The sequence below is a fragment of the Phascolarctos cinereus genome, unplaced genomic scaffold, assembly GCF_003287225.1.
Source record: "Phascolarctos cinereus isolate Bilbo 61053 unplaced genomic scaffold, phaCin_HiC Scaffold_4;HRSCAF=312, whole genome shotgun sequence".
In the NCBI taxonomy this organism is placed as follows: domain Eukaryota; kingdom Metazoa; phylum Chordata; class Mammalia; order Diprotodontia; family Phascolarctidae; genus Phascolarctos; species Phascolarctos cinereus.
Window position 1 is genome coordinate 666579859 of NW_027555847.1, and position 15611 is coordinate 666595469.

General features: G+C 39.7%; 1 protein-coding gene and 4 non-coding genes across 5 annotated transcripts in view; 4 read left to right on the top strand and 1 right to left on the bottom strand.

Moving 5' to 3' along the window:
- LOC144456593 (uncharacterized) overlaps positions 1 to 6384 on the bottom strand; it is a 33200-nt gene extending 26816 nt beyond the window's left edge. Inside the window, 2 exon segments of the mRNA XM_078151818.1 lie at positions 4623 to 4778; positions 5988 to 6384. Of these exon segments, the coding sequence (XP_078007944.1) occupies positions 4623 to 4778; positions 5988 to 6085 (254 nt within the window). The 5' untranslated portion in view covers positions 6086 to 6384.
- LOC144457301 (U8 small nucleolar RNA) lies at positions 4619 to 4755 on the top strand. Its single transcript, XR_013486614.1, has one exon. It is a non-coding gene; the product is annotated as a U8 small nucleolar RNA (small nucleolar RNA).
- Positions 5472 to 5543, top strand: TRNAM-CAU (transfer RNA methionine (anticodon CAU)). Its single transcript has one exon. It is a non-coding gene; the product is annotated as a tRNA-Met (tRNA).
- On the top strand, positions 6023 to 6094 carry TRNAM-CAU (transfer RNA methionine (anticodon CAU)). The gene has a single exon. It is a non-coding gene; the product is annotated as a tRNA-Met (tRNA).
- A 5119-nt stretch (positions 6385 to 11503) lies between the features above and the next one.
- Positions 11504 to 11576, top strand: TRNAM-CAU (transfer RNA methionine (anticodon CAU)). The gene has a single exon. It is a non-coding gene; the product is annotated as a tRNA-Met (tRNA).
- Positions 11577 to 15611: the final 4035 nt, after the last annotated feature.

The window sequence follows — 15611 nt, forward strand, 5'->3', positions numbered from 1 at the left end:
TTTTCTTAGCACCCCTGCTCCTTGATCACTTGATATATTACTCTAACATTCTGTTCCTTATCTGAGAGTTTACCTAGACTTTGCCCCATGGTAAAGATTTAAATTAAGTAAATACCTTACCTTCTCCATAGTCTTTCAACGGATACACCTCCTGGCTCCAACAGACCTCGGTGTCTTGATGTGGGTGTCGTGTCTTATGGTCCAGACGTTATCCCGACTCTGCCCTCACAGGGGCCCCACGTTGGGTGCCAGTTTGTTGTGACCAGCTCAATCGGCTATGAGCTCACTTTGGAAGCTCTCCTGAAAGATTCAGGTCCAGTTTGATCTTTCCCCTCCGAGCCACACAGTGATGAGGTGGGAGACAAGATGGCAACAACTCCATTTATTTTTAGCAAAGCACTCATTTATATAGTAAAATAACAAGAACTCTGTCTCATGTTACAATGATGAGCCCATGCTGTGCTCAAGGACAGTGCATGCACAGTCAGTGCGCTTACCTACCACCAATCACAAATATACTGTTGATGACTAATGAATAACTAGGGAAGTTAAGGATTCATATGATGGAGCACCGAACCAGGCAATCTTTGCTCATGGACCAACACCTGAGAGGGGCCTCAGCTCTTCAGTGAGATCTCATGAACTGTCTGTGGCCCTCTACATTCTTACAGATCCCTAACATGTCCCAATAGCCAACTTACAGGGAAAAGTTCTTATACTTTTAGGAGAAAAGGTGGAGGCAGTCACATGAGCTATCCAGGCCTGGTCATTCAATGCTAGCCACCCTCAGCATTCCAAGCAAGTAAAACCACTTTATTCTGGCTGTTTTGCCTTTCAAGCCATGCATCCCAGTGCAAGGGAGCAAGGACATTAGGAGCTACTTTGGAAACTAGTCTAGCTCAGGTTAGCTTTGTTTACAGGGTAAGATCTCAAGGTGTGGTTCAGCTCAACCTTATTGAGAGTAAACATTTTAAGAGTAGGAATGCAAGGAGATTACTGAAATTCTGACATTACTAGGATCTTTTAAGGGGTTTAGTAGTGAAGGAAAGGGTACTTATGACAACAAATAAGGATCTTTATCACTTGCTACAAAGGAAAGGATCTGTCCTTGTTAGTAAAGCCAATCACATTAGACCAAAGGAAATCAGTATCTTCTTTAACAGTCAAGTCAGCCAAGCATTTGTTAAGGGCCTACTGTGTTCTTTATTAACTAGGGTAAAGGGAAGGGGACAAATGGAGTTAGCTACATCTCCTCTTGTTCAGTCATGTCTGACTGCCTATGACCCCACTTTTGGGGTTTTCTTGGCAAAGCTACGAAAGTGGTTTGTCATTTCCTTTTGAGGCAAACAGGGTTAAGTGACTTGCACAGGATCACACAATTACTAAGTGTCTGAGGCTGGATTTGAACTCATAAAGATAAGTCTTCCTTATTTCCAGCCCAGTGCTCTATCCACTGCATCACCTAGCTGCTCACGACTAGTTTTGATAGGCCATTTTTAGCTTTTTTTTAATCCTCTTTCAACACTATCAAAGTGATTTTCCAAAAATGTTGGTCTGACCACATCCCTCATCTATTTGACAGATTTCAGTGGCTACCTATGACCTCTAGTATCAAATAAAACTCCCCTATTGAGCAACTAAAACTCTTCCCAGCCTGATCATATCCCATGGTTAGAGCCTTATACATTACTACTCTCTGCCCACTTCACAATTCAGACAAACTGTCCTTCATGCTGTTCTTCAGAGTTGTTACTCCCATCTTCAGGCCTTTGCTTTGGCTGTTCCCAAAGCCTCCAGTGCATTCCTTTCCCACCTCAACCTCTTGGAATCCCTGATCTCTTTCAAGACACAGTTTGAGTGCTGCCTTCTGCAACTGACCTTTCTAAGTACTCCCAGAAGCTATTAGCACTACCCTAATTCCAAAGCTACCTTGTATCTGTTTTTTTAGGTATTTTGTGTTTATGTATTTAGAATGTAACATTCTTGAGGGAAGAGGCTCTTTTGTTTTCTTTGTATCTTCCATTCCTAGTAATGCCTGACACATAGTAGGCATTCGTTTAAGAAATATTTGTTTATTGATCAGGATGGCTAACTTGTGTTCACATAGTAAGAATCTAGGATTATCACAAGTTAGAACTATTGGAGAAATCCCATTTCGAGGAATCTGCATGATCTTGTGTAACTTTAGGTACTGCCTCAAATAATACATCTAGGCTTTTTCCATGCTACACGATTTTTATCCGTGTCTTCCAGTAAGTCCTCCAAAGAGGATCTATCCTATCTTCTAGAGGCCACACCTCACACCTATCAGATTGGCCAAGATGACAAAAAAGGAAAATGACAATTGTCAGAGAGACTGTGAAAAGATTTGAGCACTGGCTCACTGCTGGTGGAACTGAATTTGTTCAGCCAATCAGTAAAGCAATTTGGAACTAATCCCGAACTTCATCACTGGACTGTGCATACCCTTTGACTCAGACATATGACAATTAGGCCTCTATCTCAAGGAGATTAAAGGAAAAGGAAAAGGGGGAAAAAAGACACATTGGTATAAAAATAGTCATTCTTTTTGTTGAAGCAAAAACTAGAAACAAAATCATTTGGGGAATGGCTGACAAACTATGGTATATTAGTGTAATGAATATTATTACACAGTAAAATATAATGAGCATTTCTGAGAAGCCTGGGAAGTCTTGTATGAAATGATACAGTGAAGTGATGTGAAGCAAGAGAGAAACTTATACAGTAACAACATTATAAAGAAAAACAACTTTGAAAGAATTGAGAACTCCTCTCAATGCAATGACTAACCATGACTCCAGGGGACTAATGATGAAGTATGCTTGCAACCTCCTGGTAGAGAGGCTATGTCATGAACTCAAGGTTGAACACAGCAAATGTGTGGATTTGTCTTGCTTAACTATACCCTTCTCATTTATTTATACATTTAATGTAACAAAAATCTATCTGTTATCCCTACCACCTGTCACTCCTCCATTAAAATAAAAAAAAAGAAAACCCTTGTAACCAATATGCATTTGATCATGTTTATTGGTTACAAGGATTATGCTTTTCTTTTTTCTTTTTTATGGGAGGAAGTATGGGGGGAGAGGGGAAGCTAGCAATAGTGTTCTTAAAAAAAATTTTTTTAAGTGTTATTGAAGTATTTTTTTAAATGCACGGAAGATAAAAGAAGAAAGTTTAAAAAGAAACCCAGACTAGCAGGGAAGTTTTAAAGTAACATGCTGAATTTATTGCATATGCTTTATTTTTTAAAAAATCATGTACGAGGGGCAGCTAGGTGGCGCAGTGGCTAGAGCACGGACTTTGGATCCAGGAGGACCTGAGTTCAAATCCGGTCTCAGACATATAACGCTTACTAGCTGTGCGACCCTGGGCAAGTCACTAAACCCCCATTGCCCAACTGAAAAAGCAAAAAAAAGAAAAAAACACCATGTATGTAATAGAGTCATAGCTTCATGTGCAATATTTTTCTATTATATTTTGCATGTGAACATTTTGAGTGTTTATTAAATTGGGTTGAGCCCCATTTTGGTGTTTGGGACTTTCTTTGTATTCCCAGAACTTAGCATAGTGACACAATGTAATAAATAAATATTGATCAATTGATTTCCTAAAGGAAGAAAGATGCTACTCGATGGTCTCCAAGTTTCCTTATGTCTCTTATTCTATGACTTAAGGCATTGAGAGGTTGAAGAACCATGTGACCAGAACTCTGGTCTTGCTGCCAGCTCACTATTCAAAACTTTGTTCACCTAAGTAAAGAGTTATGCATATTCTGAAAGTTGTAGGGAAGGAGATTAAAACAAAACAAAACAAAACAAAACAGTTAGCCTTAAGCAAAGGTCCTTATCTTTTTGGGGGGTGACGGGTAGGGGTAAAGGTGGGTCCTGGACCTTTTGGTAGTCTGTTGAACCTTTCTTGGAATCACGTTTGTAAATGCACAAAATGAAATACATAGAATTACAAAGGAAGCCAATTATATTGAAATAGGTATCAAAAATCTTTAAAAATAAGTTCATGGACCCCAGGTTTTAGTTAGAACCCCATGTTTCTAGGATCTCTGATTCAGAACAGCATTCCAAAATATATGTGTGTATCTGTATATGTGTATATATAGTAGTTTTAATACAACTCAGCTTTTATATTATGGAAAAAAGCTTGTGAATCGAGGCGCTAAGACAGCTGGACTGTGGCCATACTGCTAGAGAAGGAAAAAGCCGGGGAAACAGGGTTTTCCATCTACTCCAGGATCCTAAAATTGAAAGAATATGCTTCTCTTCTAGTGATTACGGTCCACTTCAAAGAATTGTGACTAAGTCCCCGCCCCACTATTATGTAAAATGTAATGCGTCACGAGTTCCTAAGACATTATGCAAATGAGATCGTGAAGCTTGTTGGGAGAGTACTGTTTGGGAACATGAGTGAATTAGAATTTGTCTTATTTCAGTTTTTTAAGTAGAGGAAATGGACAAACCATCACTTTTTTTTAGTGATAGTTCGACTGAGAGAAAGGAAGAGAAAGCGAAAGGTAATTCGTCATAAACTTAATCAGAGTAGAAATTTCCTGGGGTTGGCTACCAAGAAAAAATAGTTATCGTCAGTAAGGTACATCCTTGCCTGTTCCTCCTTTTTGGAGAACAGTAAATGATGATTGGAGCTTGCATGACACGTGATTAGCGTCTCTGCAGCGGCTTGGAGATGGCGACAAACTCCAGGTTGCTCCTGTCTGATTCATGCTGACGGTATTTTTTTTTCTTTTTTTGGTATGTGTAAGAATAGGCGTTCGTGAAGCTTTTGTCTGATGTTCTTTAACTGATGTATTAAATATTGGGTGACAGAAGTGTAAAACGTAGGTAACACATGTGAGGAGTTACTCAGGAAAACGTTTCTAGTCAGCGTTTGGCGAAAGCTAAAGAATTCTTGGAATGTGGGGATAAAGGCGTTAGAAAATGCACGGCGGTCGTTCCAGTAATTAAAAGATAGGTTTGGAAACAGATAAGTATAAGCAGAGAGAAAAGAAAAAGCTGGAGATAAGGTGCCCCGTTCGGGTAACCTGAGTTAAAGTCATGAAGCCCTGCTCTCGTTATGCTCATCTGTGAGGAACCTGTAGGAAGCTGAGTTTCCAGGCAGCCGAGGTGAATTTTTTTTTTTTACGGTATTGTGTTCAATAAATTGTCACTGAAGGGTTTCAGAGAAAACACAGGGAAAAATGCCGAATCTGCTCCCCTCCGGGTTTTTTTTCTTTCCTTCATTTTTACCTTCTCTCTTTTCCTTATTCTTGCCGCATGCCCCACGTCTCCTCCCGCCCTCCGCAATTCCTTTAACGCTGGAAAAGCATACATTCATTGGGAAATACTTGCATTAGGAGAGATGGAGAGCCATGGAAGAAACGAAACCAAACCGAAAGTAAGATATATTAAAGCATTGGTTAAGCTTTCATTTGCTGGAGCAGAGTGGCGCAGCGGAAGCGTGCTGGGCCCATAACCCAGAGGTCGATGGATCGAAACCATCCTCTGCTAGTCTCTTTTTTCTTTTTTTCCAATAGTGGCCTTGTTTTCAGACTTTAACCCCGAAACATAAAGAAAGAAAGGAGGGGTTTCGCAGTCTGTGGCTTTTGATCTGCGCCCAGATCTTGCCAATTTCCCGGAGTTTTTCCGCCTCTGCACAGCTTAGGTTACTGTTTACACAAGTGCAACTAAGCGTAAGGCTGAAGGCTTCGCGAGACGAAAAACCTCAAAACCACGAAAATATTTTTTAACCCGGAAGGGTTAAGTCTGTAACTTTCAAACTTTTTCCAAAATTGTCTTTCTTTAAAAAAAACCTTTCTTTACTCTTCATCCTGGCTTCCCCCTCCTACAACCTTTAAAAGATGTAGCTTATGTAGCATGTATTGGGAAAGAAAATGAAAACCATAAAATAGACTAAAATTCCAAAAAGGAAGACAAAAAAAAAAAAGATAAAACTTCTTAAAGGTACATCTTACCTCTTTCTCTCGTGTAGCAGAGTGGCGCAGCGGAAGCGTGCTGGGCCCATAACCCAGAGGTCGATGGATCGAAACCATCCTCTGCTAAGTGGTTACGTTTTATAAGCTAGCAATAGAGACGGTATTGTCTGAGACTGTTCCTGCGTAGGAAAAGAAATAACAAACCTCAGCCGTTAAAGAAAAACAAAACGGCAAGACAGTAAGGAACGTGGAGAGAAAAGCGGAGAGGCCTTTCAGTTAAATTGCTACAACTTCTAACTAAGAGAGAAAGGCAAAGGCACAGGCTTTCTGAGAGATGAGGGCGAAAACTGTGATATGATGTGACGTGTATTGTTCGTAAGCCGAGAGGTAGGGGGAAGCAGGAAGACTAACTTCTGTATCCCTGGTACCGCCGACCCACATTTCGCTTCAAGAAACGTTTTTGAGCTCCTCCTACTATTCGCTAGTACAGGGGCCAGACAGTGGGCTCCCACTTCCCACCGTAGAGGAGGGCAGAGACAGAACAGTTTTTAAAGGAGAAAAATAATTCTGTTTCTTATACCCCATCCATTCTTTATCTCTGTAAAATCGGCTAATTAAGCAGGCTACACGTCTATTCCATTGTCAATAGGGGAATCTTCATTCCTGCTAAACAATTTAAGACAACAAAGTTTCAGATGAAGATGAGCTTTAGAATCTGAAAATTCCTCATCATGGGACATAGATAGCAGAAGAAAAGGGATAGATTCTCTGAAAGAGACTGGTTGGTTTTCGAGAATAAATAACCTGACGAGGAGTCAGAAAAACCCCCTTCTCGCCATCTTGTCTTACGGTCCCACTCCCACCACTAGAGTGAAGCTGACTGAGTCCAGGGCATCTATAATCTATTGCTAAATGCAATGGCCTTTTCTCAACCCTCATCCTTCCTGACCTCTCTGCAGAATTTGACACTCTCCTTGATTTCTCCTGTCTGGGTTTTCATGACACTGCTCTGATATGGCTTTCTTCTTATCACATGGTTCCTTCTTAGTCATCTTGGAAGGCTGATCATTCATATGTCCCCCAAGTCTCTGCCCTGGGCCCTCTCCTCTCTCTATACTCTCTTCGTGACCGTATCAGTTTCCATATATTTAACTATCTCAGTGTGGAGGATTCCCCCAAACTACGTTACAGTCCTCTCTTCTCCCAGCTCCAGTCTTTCATCTCCAGCTGTCTCCTTATCTCCACCTGGATGTTCCATAAGCATCTCAGACTCAATTTGTTCAAAACAGAACTCATTATCTCACCTCCTAAATACATCCATTATCTCACCCCCTAAACACATCCCTCTTGCCAACTAAGAGCCACACTTAATTTTTAAAAATGTAAATGAAAAATTCATCCTTTTCATTCTCTCTTATCCCTTCCATATCCAATCAATTGTCAAGTCTCGTGCATTTCACTTCACCAGCACCTCACCTCCATCCCCTTCTTTTTCTCTCTACATACATGTTCAGGCCTCTATCATCTTTCATCTGGACTATTGCAAATACTTCCTATTTAATGTAAATAGTAATAATAGAAATAATTAGTACTTATATAGTACTTTAAGATTTGTTACACACTTTACAAATACTGTCTCATTTGATATTTAGTATTCCTGCAGTCATTCTTTCTTCTTTCTGATTTACTCCGTTGCCAAAGTGACAGGCCTAAATCAAAGGTCTGACCTTTGGATTTGATCACTGCCATCCTCAAGAAAGAATGTCAATAAATCAGCATTTATTTAAAACAGCATCCCATATCCCACCAAAGTGCCTTTGTACAGGCTGTCCCAGATGCTTATCTCTTATCATCTTTCCTCATCTCTGCCTCCAGGAATTCTTAGATCCCTCAAGACTAAGCTAAAATGCTACCTGCTTCAAAGGGCCTTTCATCATTACATCAATTGTGAGTGCCATCTTCCCCCATCCCATCATTGTGTATTTGTTTTGTGTATATCCTAAATGTACAAGAATAAAGTGTAGCCCCCCAGTAAAATATAAATTCCTTCAATTAGATAATAATAAATATTTATTTATAGTTAATAACTGAGTTAATAATATTAGTTAATAAACATTTATTCAGAGCCTGTGTGCTAGGTGCTTTCCTGAGCACTGGAGATACAAAACCAAACCAAGATAAAAGGACAGTCCTGGCTCTCAAGGAGGTTACAGTCAAATGGAGGAAGATAACAGACAAAAGAAAGCTAAAAATGGGGTGAGGAGGAAGGGAGGACATGGTGGAAAAGTCAGGAAGCATCTGAGTGGGAAATGGAGAGATGGCTGTCCTGGGCTACCTCTTTAAATGGAAGTTTTGGAGCTCATTACTCAGGCCTCCAGTGAGAGGGGCAGACAGTACAGTTGAGTCAGGTACTAAAGGCAGAGTCCATCTTGCAGGATAGTGAAGTTTCCCAATGATGAGGTTCCTGTGTGCATGGTGGAGAGGTCCAAGGAGTGCAGCCATTTGGGAAACAAAATTCCTTGAGGGCAAGGTCTATCTCACTTTTGCCTGGGTATTCTTAGAATCCACTCTACTACCTAGCACATTTTCAGTATTTTCAGATATTTTCAGTCATGTCTGACTCTTCAAAGACCCTCTTTAGGGTTTTCTTGGCAAAGATACTGGAATAGCTTGCCATTTCTTCCTCCTGCTCATTTTACAGATGAGAAACCCGAGGCAAACTAGGTTAAATGGCTCACCCAAGATCATACAGCTAATAACTGTCTGAGGCCAGATTTGCCTTCAGGGAAATGAAACTTCCTGACTTCAGGGCTGGCACTTTATCCATTTCACCACCTAGCTGCCCCTAACCTGGCACATAGTAGGCTCAATAAATGTCTATTGGTTGACTGATTGAAGAGGGAATGTCAGAACTAGTCTTGGTGGTCATAGAGTAGATAGACACCAGAAGGCCAAACTCTCTCTTAGTAGCGAAGGTAGGAGAGAGAGACATGGCAATTGGTCAAGAAGCTCAGGGATCCTTTTATCTGCATTCTGTGTCTATAGCCTCTGTACAGTTTCCATTCAAGGCTCCATTTTGGATCCTTCTGTGTCCAAGTTCTTTGCCTAAATGTTGGCAGCTGCCTGAGTAGTTCTAGCAGGCTCTTGTGGGTACCTTGCACTGATCCATCTAAATGAAATTTCAAAACTTCAGGTCTGCATCACCTGCACTGGTTCCAGACAAAGAAGGGAGGCCCATGTGCATAAAATGAAAGACTTATTTTTTTAAAAAATCCTACAGTTCAAACCAAGGGCTTTACTCACTTGTCTAAGGAGACCTTATGAACTGAGCTATTCATATTATTAAATTGATTGTTGAGGACTGGGGGGCAACCACCCAACTTCCACCAGTCATTGATTCTGTTGAACTAAGTCTTCTGGGATCCCAGGGCTTCTGGAGATCTTTTTGGCTTTGGTCTTAGCCTACAGGCAAAGGAGAGCCTTCAAAATGCGTATCTACAGTTTTACTCAGAACAGGGTTTTTTTTTAACCTACTGTTTATGAGTGTATTTTTAAAATGCTTTGATGTCAGAAATTCAATGTAATTGATTTTTTTTTGTTATAAATATTTAAATTCTATATATTTAAAAATACTTTTTTTTTCTGAGGAGGCCATAGGCTTTACCAGACTGACCACAATACAAAAAAGATTAAGAATTTTTGAGGGAAAGGTGTTTAATGGAAACTCTCAGAATATAAACCATAGGGGAAGGCTTATCTCAGGAATGAACACTTTAACCTAATATAAATTGAAATGTCATCTATGTGGACCATGGTTGATGATGCAAGAACACAGAAAACTATTAATAATGGCATGTTATAATAAAAATATAATCCTTAACTCTAGAAATAGAAAGCATACAACTTTTCTTGTCAAGTGTTTGGCACTGCATTACCTTAGTTGGGCATGAGGAGAAAAGAGGAGATAAAGAGGAGGCAAAAGTGGGGAAGGGAAAGGGAGGCACCCACTGACAAGAGATCCATAACCGTAGATGGCGAAGGGCCGGAGCTCCAGAAGCCCTGTCTACTACTGGTCAAATGAAGCCTCATGCTCAGTCAAACATCCATTGTCTTGAAAATGATTCAGTGTCCACTCAAATGGAAAACTTTAAGGTAAGGCAGTGCCTTCCTATATTTGAAAGCTCTGCCATCACAAATCAGTTGAAAAGGGGTGGGGGAGAGTAGGGCATGTCTGATATTCCTGTCTGAATAGTGCTTCATTCCTCAGGAGCCACAGCATCAAATCAGGATCAAACAACTGTCTCTATAAGCCTGGAAACTTGAAAGGGACATTCGGGGCTACTGATCGCATAAGCAGGTAGACTTTGATGGAGGAACTGAAGCTCTAATCCAGGGGGTGGCTCTCTAAGTCCTCAAGTGCAAGGTCCTCATTTGGCTGAATCCAAACTTCACGGAACAAATCTTAAGTCCTCAAGTTTGACCCTTTGACTGAATCCAAACTTCATGGAACAAATCCTTTGGGAACTTAGAGGGCCACATGTGCCCTCGAGGTGTCAGGTTCCCGGATCTTTGATTACACCAAAGGCCAAAGAAGTAGGCCTATGGTACCGGATAGCTGAAGAGCCTCACTCCCTACATGAGAGAATCATTGAAATTCTGTGGATCACAGGAAAGGAGCCAGGCCTAGAGCTTTGTGTTGACATAACAACCAAAAGAAAGGACAGTCCGGTCTCTAGCCACAACTGTTTAAAATCTAGGAAGGGGGTAAGAAATGAACATAAGCAAACTAGAAGTATGAATATAATTCAGGGAATAGGAGACGCCAAACAGAGAGGGATGAAAGGTTCTCCTCTATCTGGGTATGGGAATGGTGAACAAATATCTCTGCAAAGGTGGGCTTTGAACCTCAAAGAAACAGAACTATCTCAGAGACTGAGTGATAGGGAGAGTCATTGGAGGAAGGGCAATGTAGAACTACGTCTGTACTGAACAAGTAGCCAGATCGAACTAGGAGCCTCTAGGTCAGGGGCACTAGAGGAAGTCGAGATCCTGAAGGCTGGAAAGAGAGGTGGGAGCTAGCTACATAGTGCAGTGGAACCTTTTTATTTTTTGAACTTTATTTTTTTTAATTAACAAAAATTTATTTTCTTTCTCTTTTCCTTCCTCTCCCCTCTCCCCTCAAATAAAAGTAAAACAAAGCCCTAGTCACAAATATGAAGAGCCAAGCAAAAACAAATTCTCGAATTGGTCTGGAGTCTATTTTCACTCTGTTCTCCAAAAATGACCCCGAATTTCTGGTGAGTAGAGAAACTGAAGAAGTCATTTCTTCAGCCATGCTAAACCTGATTCCCCAACTTTCATCCGGAATCAGAAGCCACAGAATGTGGGAGGTAATCCAGAAATCTCAGGGGAAAAAAGACATTAAATGAAGTGCAAAGCAAAATCAATTACAAAATGCAGTACAATCTAGTTCTCTGATAGTTGAAAACAGAAGGTTATCACTCAAATTCTTAGCTTGTAAAAGCAAGTTTGTAAGCCTTCTTAGCGCAGCAGGCAGCGCGTCAGTCTCATAATCTGAAGGTCCTGAGTTCGAGCCTCAGAGAAGGCATGGTGTTTTATTCTCTTCAAGAGTATTTCATTTCCTCTATAAAAATTGCTAGATGTCGGCTTTCAGACATCCGACAAAATGAGGAGACACAGAGTCGAGTGTCCTCTGCAGTGAAATGCTCTCAGAGATGGGGGAGAAAAAAGAATTTAGTTAACAATGTCACAAAGATCTTAGATTCTTAATCCAAAAGGTAGTATTGGGAAATTACGGAGAGCAAGCACGTCTACCCGGAAAGGGATAAGACCTCCTCACTTCACTCCCAGGAGAGAGAGTGGGTCCACGAGTCCAACTTTTTCTATTTATTGATCGGTTTTTGATGATTGTTCATGTTTCTTACTCTTTGTCCTTTCAAAATAATTATTATAACTGGGAGAGGGAGAATAGGAGAGATAGCAACAGTAAACACAAAATATTTCAATAAAATGAAAATGTAAAATGATATTTTTTTAAATATTGAAAAGTTACAAAGAATGAGTGTGTCCCCAAAGAAGAGATGCAAAAATGTCTGCCCAATTCCTTTCCAGAGGATTGGGGAGGTGTGTGTAGCTAGGAAGGGGGGGACACAACATAGACGTGGAATATTGCACATAATGTCAGGGTTTTTTCCTTATGTACTGGATGGTTTTGCTTAATTTTTCTCTTCCTCTAATTTTTTCCTTTCAAAATTCTTTCCTCCTCTCTGGGAGGAAAGAAGTCCAGGAAAACAGAGGGAAATCTAGGGGATATGGAAACAAAACTTTTTTAAAGCCACATTGATCTTTTTCCTTCCCCCAAACCAACAACTTTTCTTTTGTTATGGCTGTGGAATCTTTTAAACTATGCCTTTATCATTTCTACGAGCCAACTGGTTCCCTTATTTAGCTATACCTCACAGATTGGTGTTTCAAATTCATAGGCAATTTTTTTTTCCTGAGAAAATCTGAGTTATTACTCTTTGACACGCAGATGCTTGTTTTCTTTGAAGTCGACTTCTAACCCATAGTAGTCAGTCAGTCAATAAGTACCTACTATATGCCGCACTATGTAAGTGTTTGAGATATACAAAGAGGCAAAAGACAATTCCTGCCTTCAAGGTGTTCACAGTTTAATGGAATAACTGCCATTGATTTTTCTCATGATAAATTTTGCTGAGTAACAAATTCTGTATTTATTGGAGAAAATAAATGTTGAAAGATTTGAGATGACATAGACCATTGATCCTGACTTTAATTCCTGGCAAAATTCTAGTGCTTATTTGTGAACACTTAAAAAGGGAAGGAGGTTATGTCTATGAATCAGAATGGAATTATTAAAAATGATCTCATATAATTTATTCTATTCATTTAACAACATCTTTCTGAGGACTCTTGCATCAAATTAAGGAGAGAACCAATATCCAATGTGGCATAATAATGAACATAAATTAATTTGTCTCATCCAATAAGTACTATGTGACTTGACCGGTACAATGAGGTCCATAGGCTTCCCAGTTCATCAGTGTGGTCTCTGGGCATACAAACATCCTGAACATCTGTGGGCAATGTCAACCCACTCCTATTAAAAGATGTTGTGATCTAATTCTTGAAAGCTCCAAGAGTGCTTCTTTGAATGATCTACTTCATGATAAAGGCCACAGATTCTGAGGTATGTTAGACAATCAAATTCCTGACCCCACTGTGACTATGGGAATTTAATATTGTCTTAAGGTTGGTCTCTCCAGTTCAAATACAATTAACCTTAAACCATATTTTCTCCACAAGTTGAAACAAACCTGATTTATACACAATGAGGTTCAAAAAAGGTCTAAATAATAATTTTAAAAACCTCTTCTTCATTTAATTTCTTGTTAGATGATATTCTGTCTGTACATCCCAACAATTTCATTCAATACTGAAGGCTGAGCTGTAATATAATTGTTGTAGTATTTCTGGTACTGAGGGGGAAAGAAAGCAGAAGTAATATCAGAAAAGAACTTAATCTGGTGGCCTTCCAGTCCAGGTTTCCAGGGAGCCAAGACACTAACTATTTGGAGCATAACTCAAAACTTTCAGGTATCTGAACTGTATTTGACATCCAAATACCTCAGTTCAGTTGCTAGCTCTAAGGAATAAAAGTTGAGTAGTGTCTCCCTCGTTTTACCTGTTTGTCTTACTGCTAATCCCAAAATCAATGTTTAATTGTCTTTAATTACAAAATTAAATGAAAATGTGTCCGTGTAGTTCAAAAATACTTAAGACATATCTGGGATGTTAATACACATGGTGCACTTTTGTACCTAATTCTTTTTTTTAAATGAAAATGTTCGTATATTTTTTCCAGTTATATGTAATAACAATTTTTAATATTTGTTTTTTTTTTATTTTGAGTTCCAAATTCTCTCCCCTCTCCCCTCCTTGAGAAGGCAAGCAATTTGATACAGATTATACATGTGCAGTCATGCAAAACATTTTCCATATTAGTCATACTGTAAAAGAAAACACAGATACCCACCCCAAGAAAAATAAAATAAAGAAAAAGTATGCTTCAATCTTCATTCAGACTCCATCAGTTCTTTCTCTGGAGATGGATAGCATTTTTCTTCATAAGTCCTTCAGAATTATCTTGGAACATTGTATTGCTAAGAATAGCTAAGTCATTCACAGTTGATTATCATACAATATTGCTGTTACTGTGTACAGTGTCCTCCTGGTTCTGTTCATTTCACTTTCCATCAGTTCATGTAATTCTTTCCAGGTTTTTCTGAAAGCATCCTGCTCATCATTTCTTATAGCACAATAGTATTCTATCACAATCATACCACAGCATGTTCGGCCATTCCCCTATTGATGGGAGTTCCCTCAATTTCCAATTTTTTGCTAACACAGAGTTGCTATAAATATTTTTTAACATATAGGTCCTTTTCCTTTTTAAAAAAATCTCTTTGGGATTCAGACCTAGCATAGTTCAGAATTATTCTCCAGAATAGTTGGATTAGGTCACAACTCCACCAGTTAGTGTCCCAATTTCTCCACACCCTCTCCAACATTTGTCATTTTCTTTTTCTGTCATATTAGCCAATCTGATAGGTGTGGGATGATACCTAAGAGTTGTTTTAATTCCTAATTATCTTTTTTTTTACATTATTGAATTATTGAACTAGCAGAACAAGCAAAGGAGAGGCAGCTAGGTGACAGTGGATAGAACTTTATTTCTCTTTAGGGCACCATCAGCCTTCCAACTATTATGGCTCCAGCCCTCACTATTTTTGGCCTATACTACTGCAACAATCTCTTAGTTGGACTCAGAGCTTCTTTTTTTAAAATTTTTAAATTTTTTTGACTCAGAGCTTCTTGATTCTCTGCTCTCCAACATAACCTTCACTCAGCTGCCAAAATTATATTCCTAGTGCACCCCTGACTAGGTCACTCTTCTGCTCAAGAAATTTCAGTCTCCCTATAGCTCCCAGGATAAAAATATGAACTCGTATTCAGAGCTCTTCACAATTCATTGCCAGTCTAACTTTCCAGATGTATTGTCCATTACTCCTTTTCCAGCATTTTCTGGGTCAGCCAAACTAGATTCCTTGCTGTTCCAGTGCTTGGCTCTCCATTTCCTGTCTCAATGACTTTGAACAGGTTGGTCTGCATACCTTTGGACATATCCTACCTACTCCATGTTTGGAAAGTACTACCTTCTCACCTATTGCACGGCCTAGCTTTCTTTAAGGTTCAATCATCTTCCACCTCCTAATAGAAGCCTTCACTGATCCGGTTACCTCTCGATCCTCTTCCTCAAATTTTCACTTATATATTTAACTGTTTACATGCTGTGTTTCCCTCAATAGAGGTCAAGGACTATTTTGTCTAGAGCCCACAACAGTAGGCACTTGATATATCCTTGTTGGATTGGATTGGAAGGGGTGCCTCAAATAGAGCCAGGGAGCGACAGTCTTCCCGCTCAGGGCAGGGACGAACTGATACCAGAGTGGGGAGGAGGGTGAGGAAGTGGACCACGTGTCATCCTTCTCACACCTATGAATTGCCTGGACAAAATTCATATTTTCGCTCTATGCTTGGA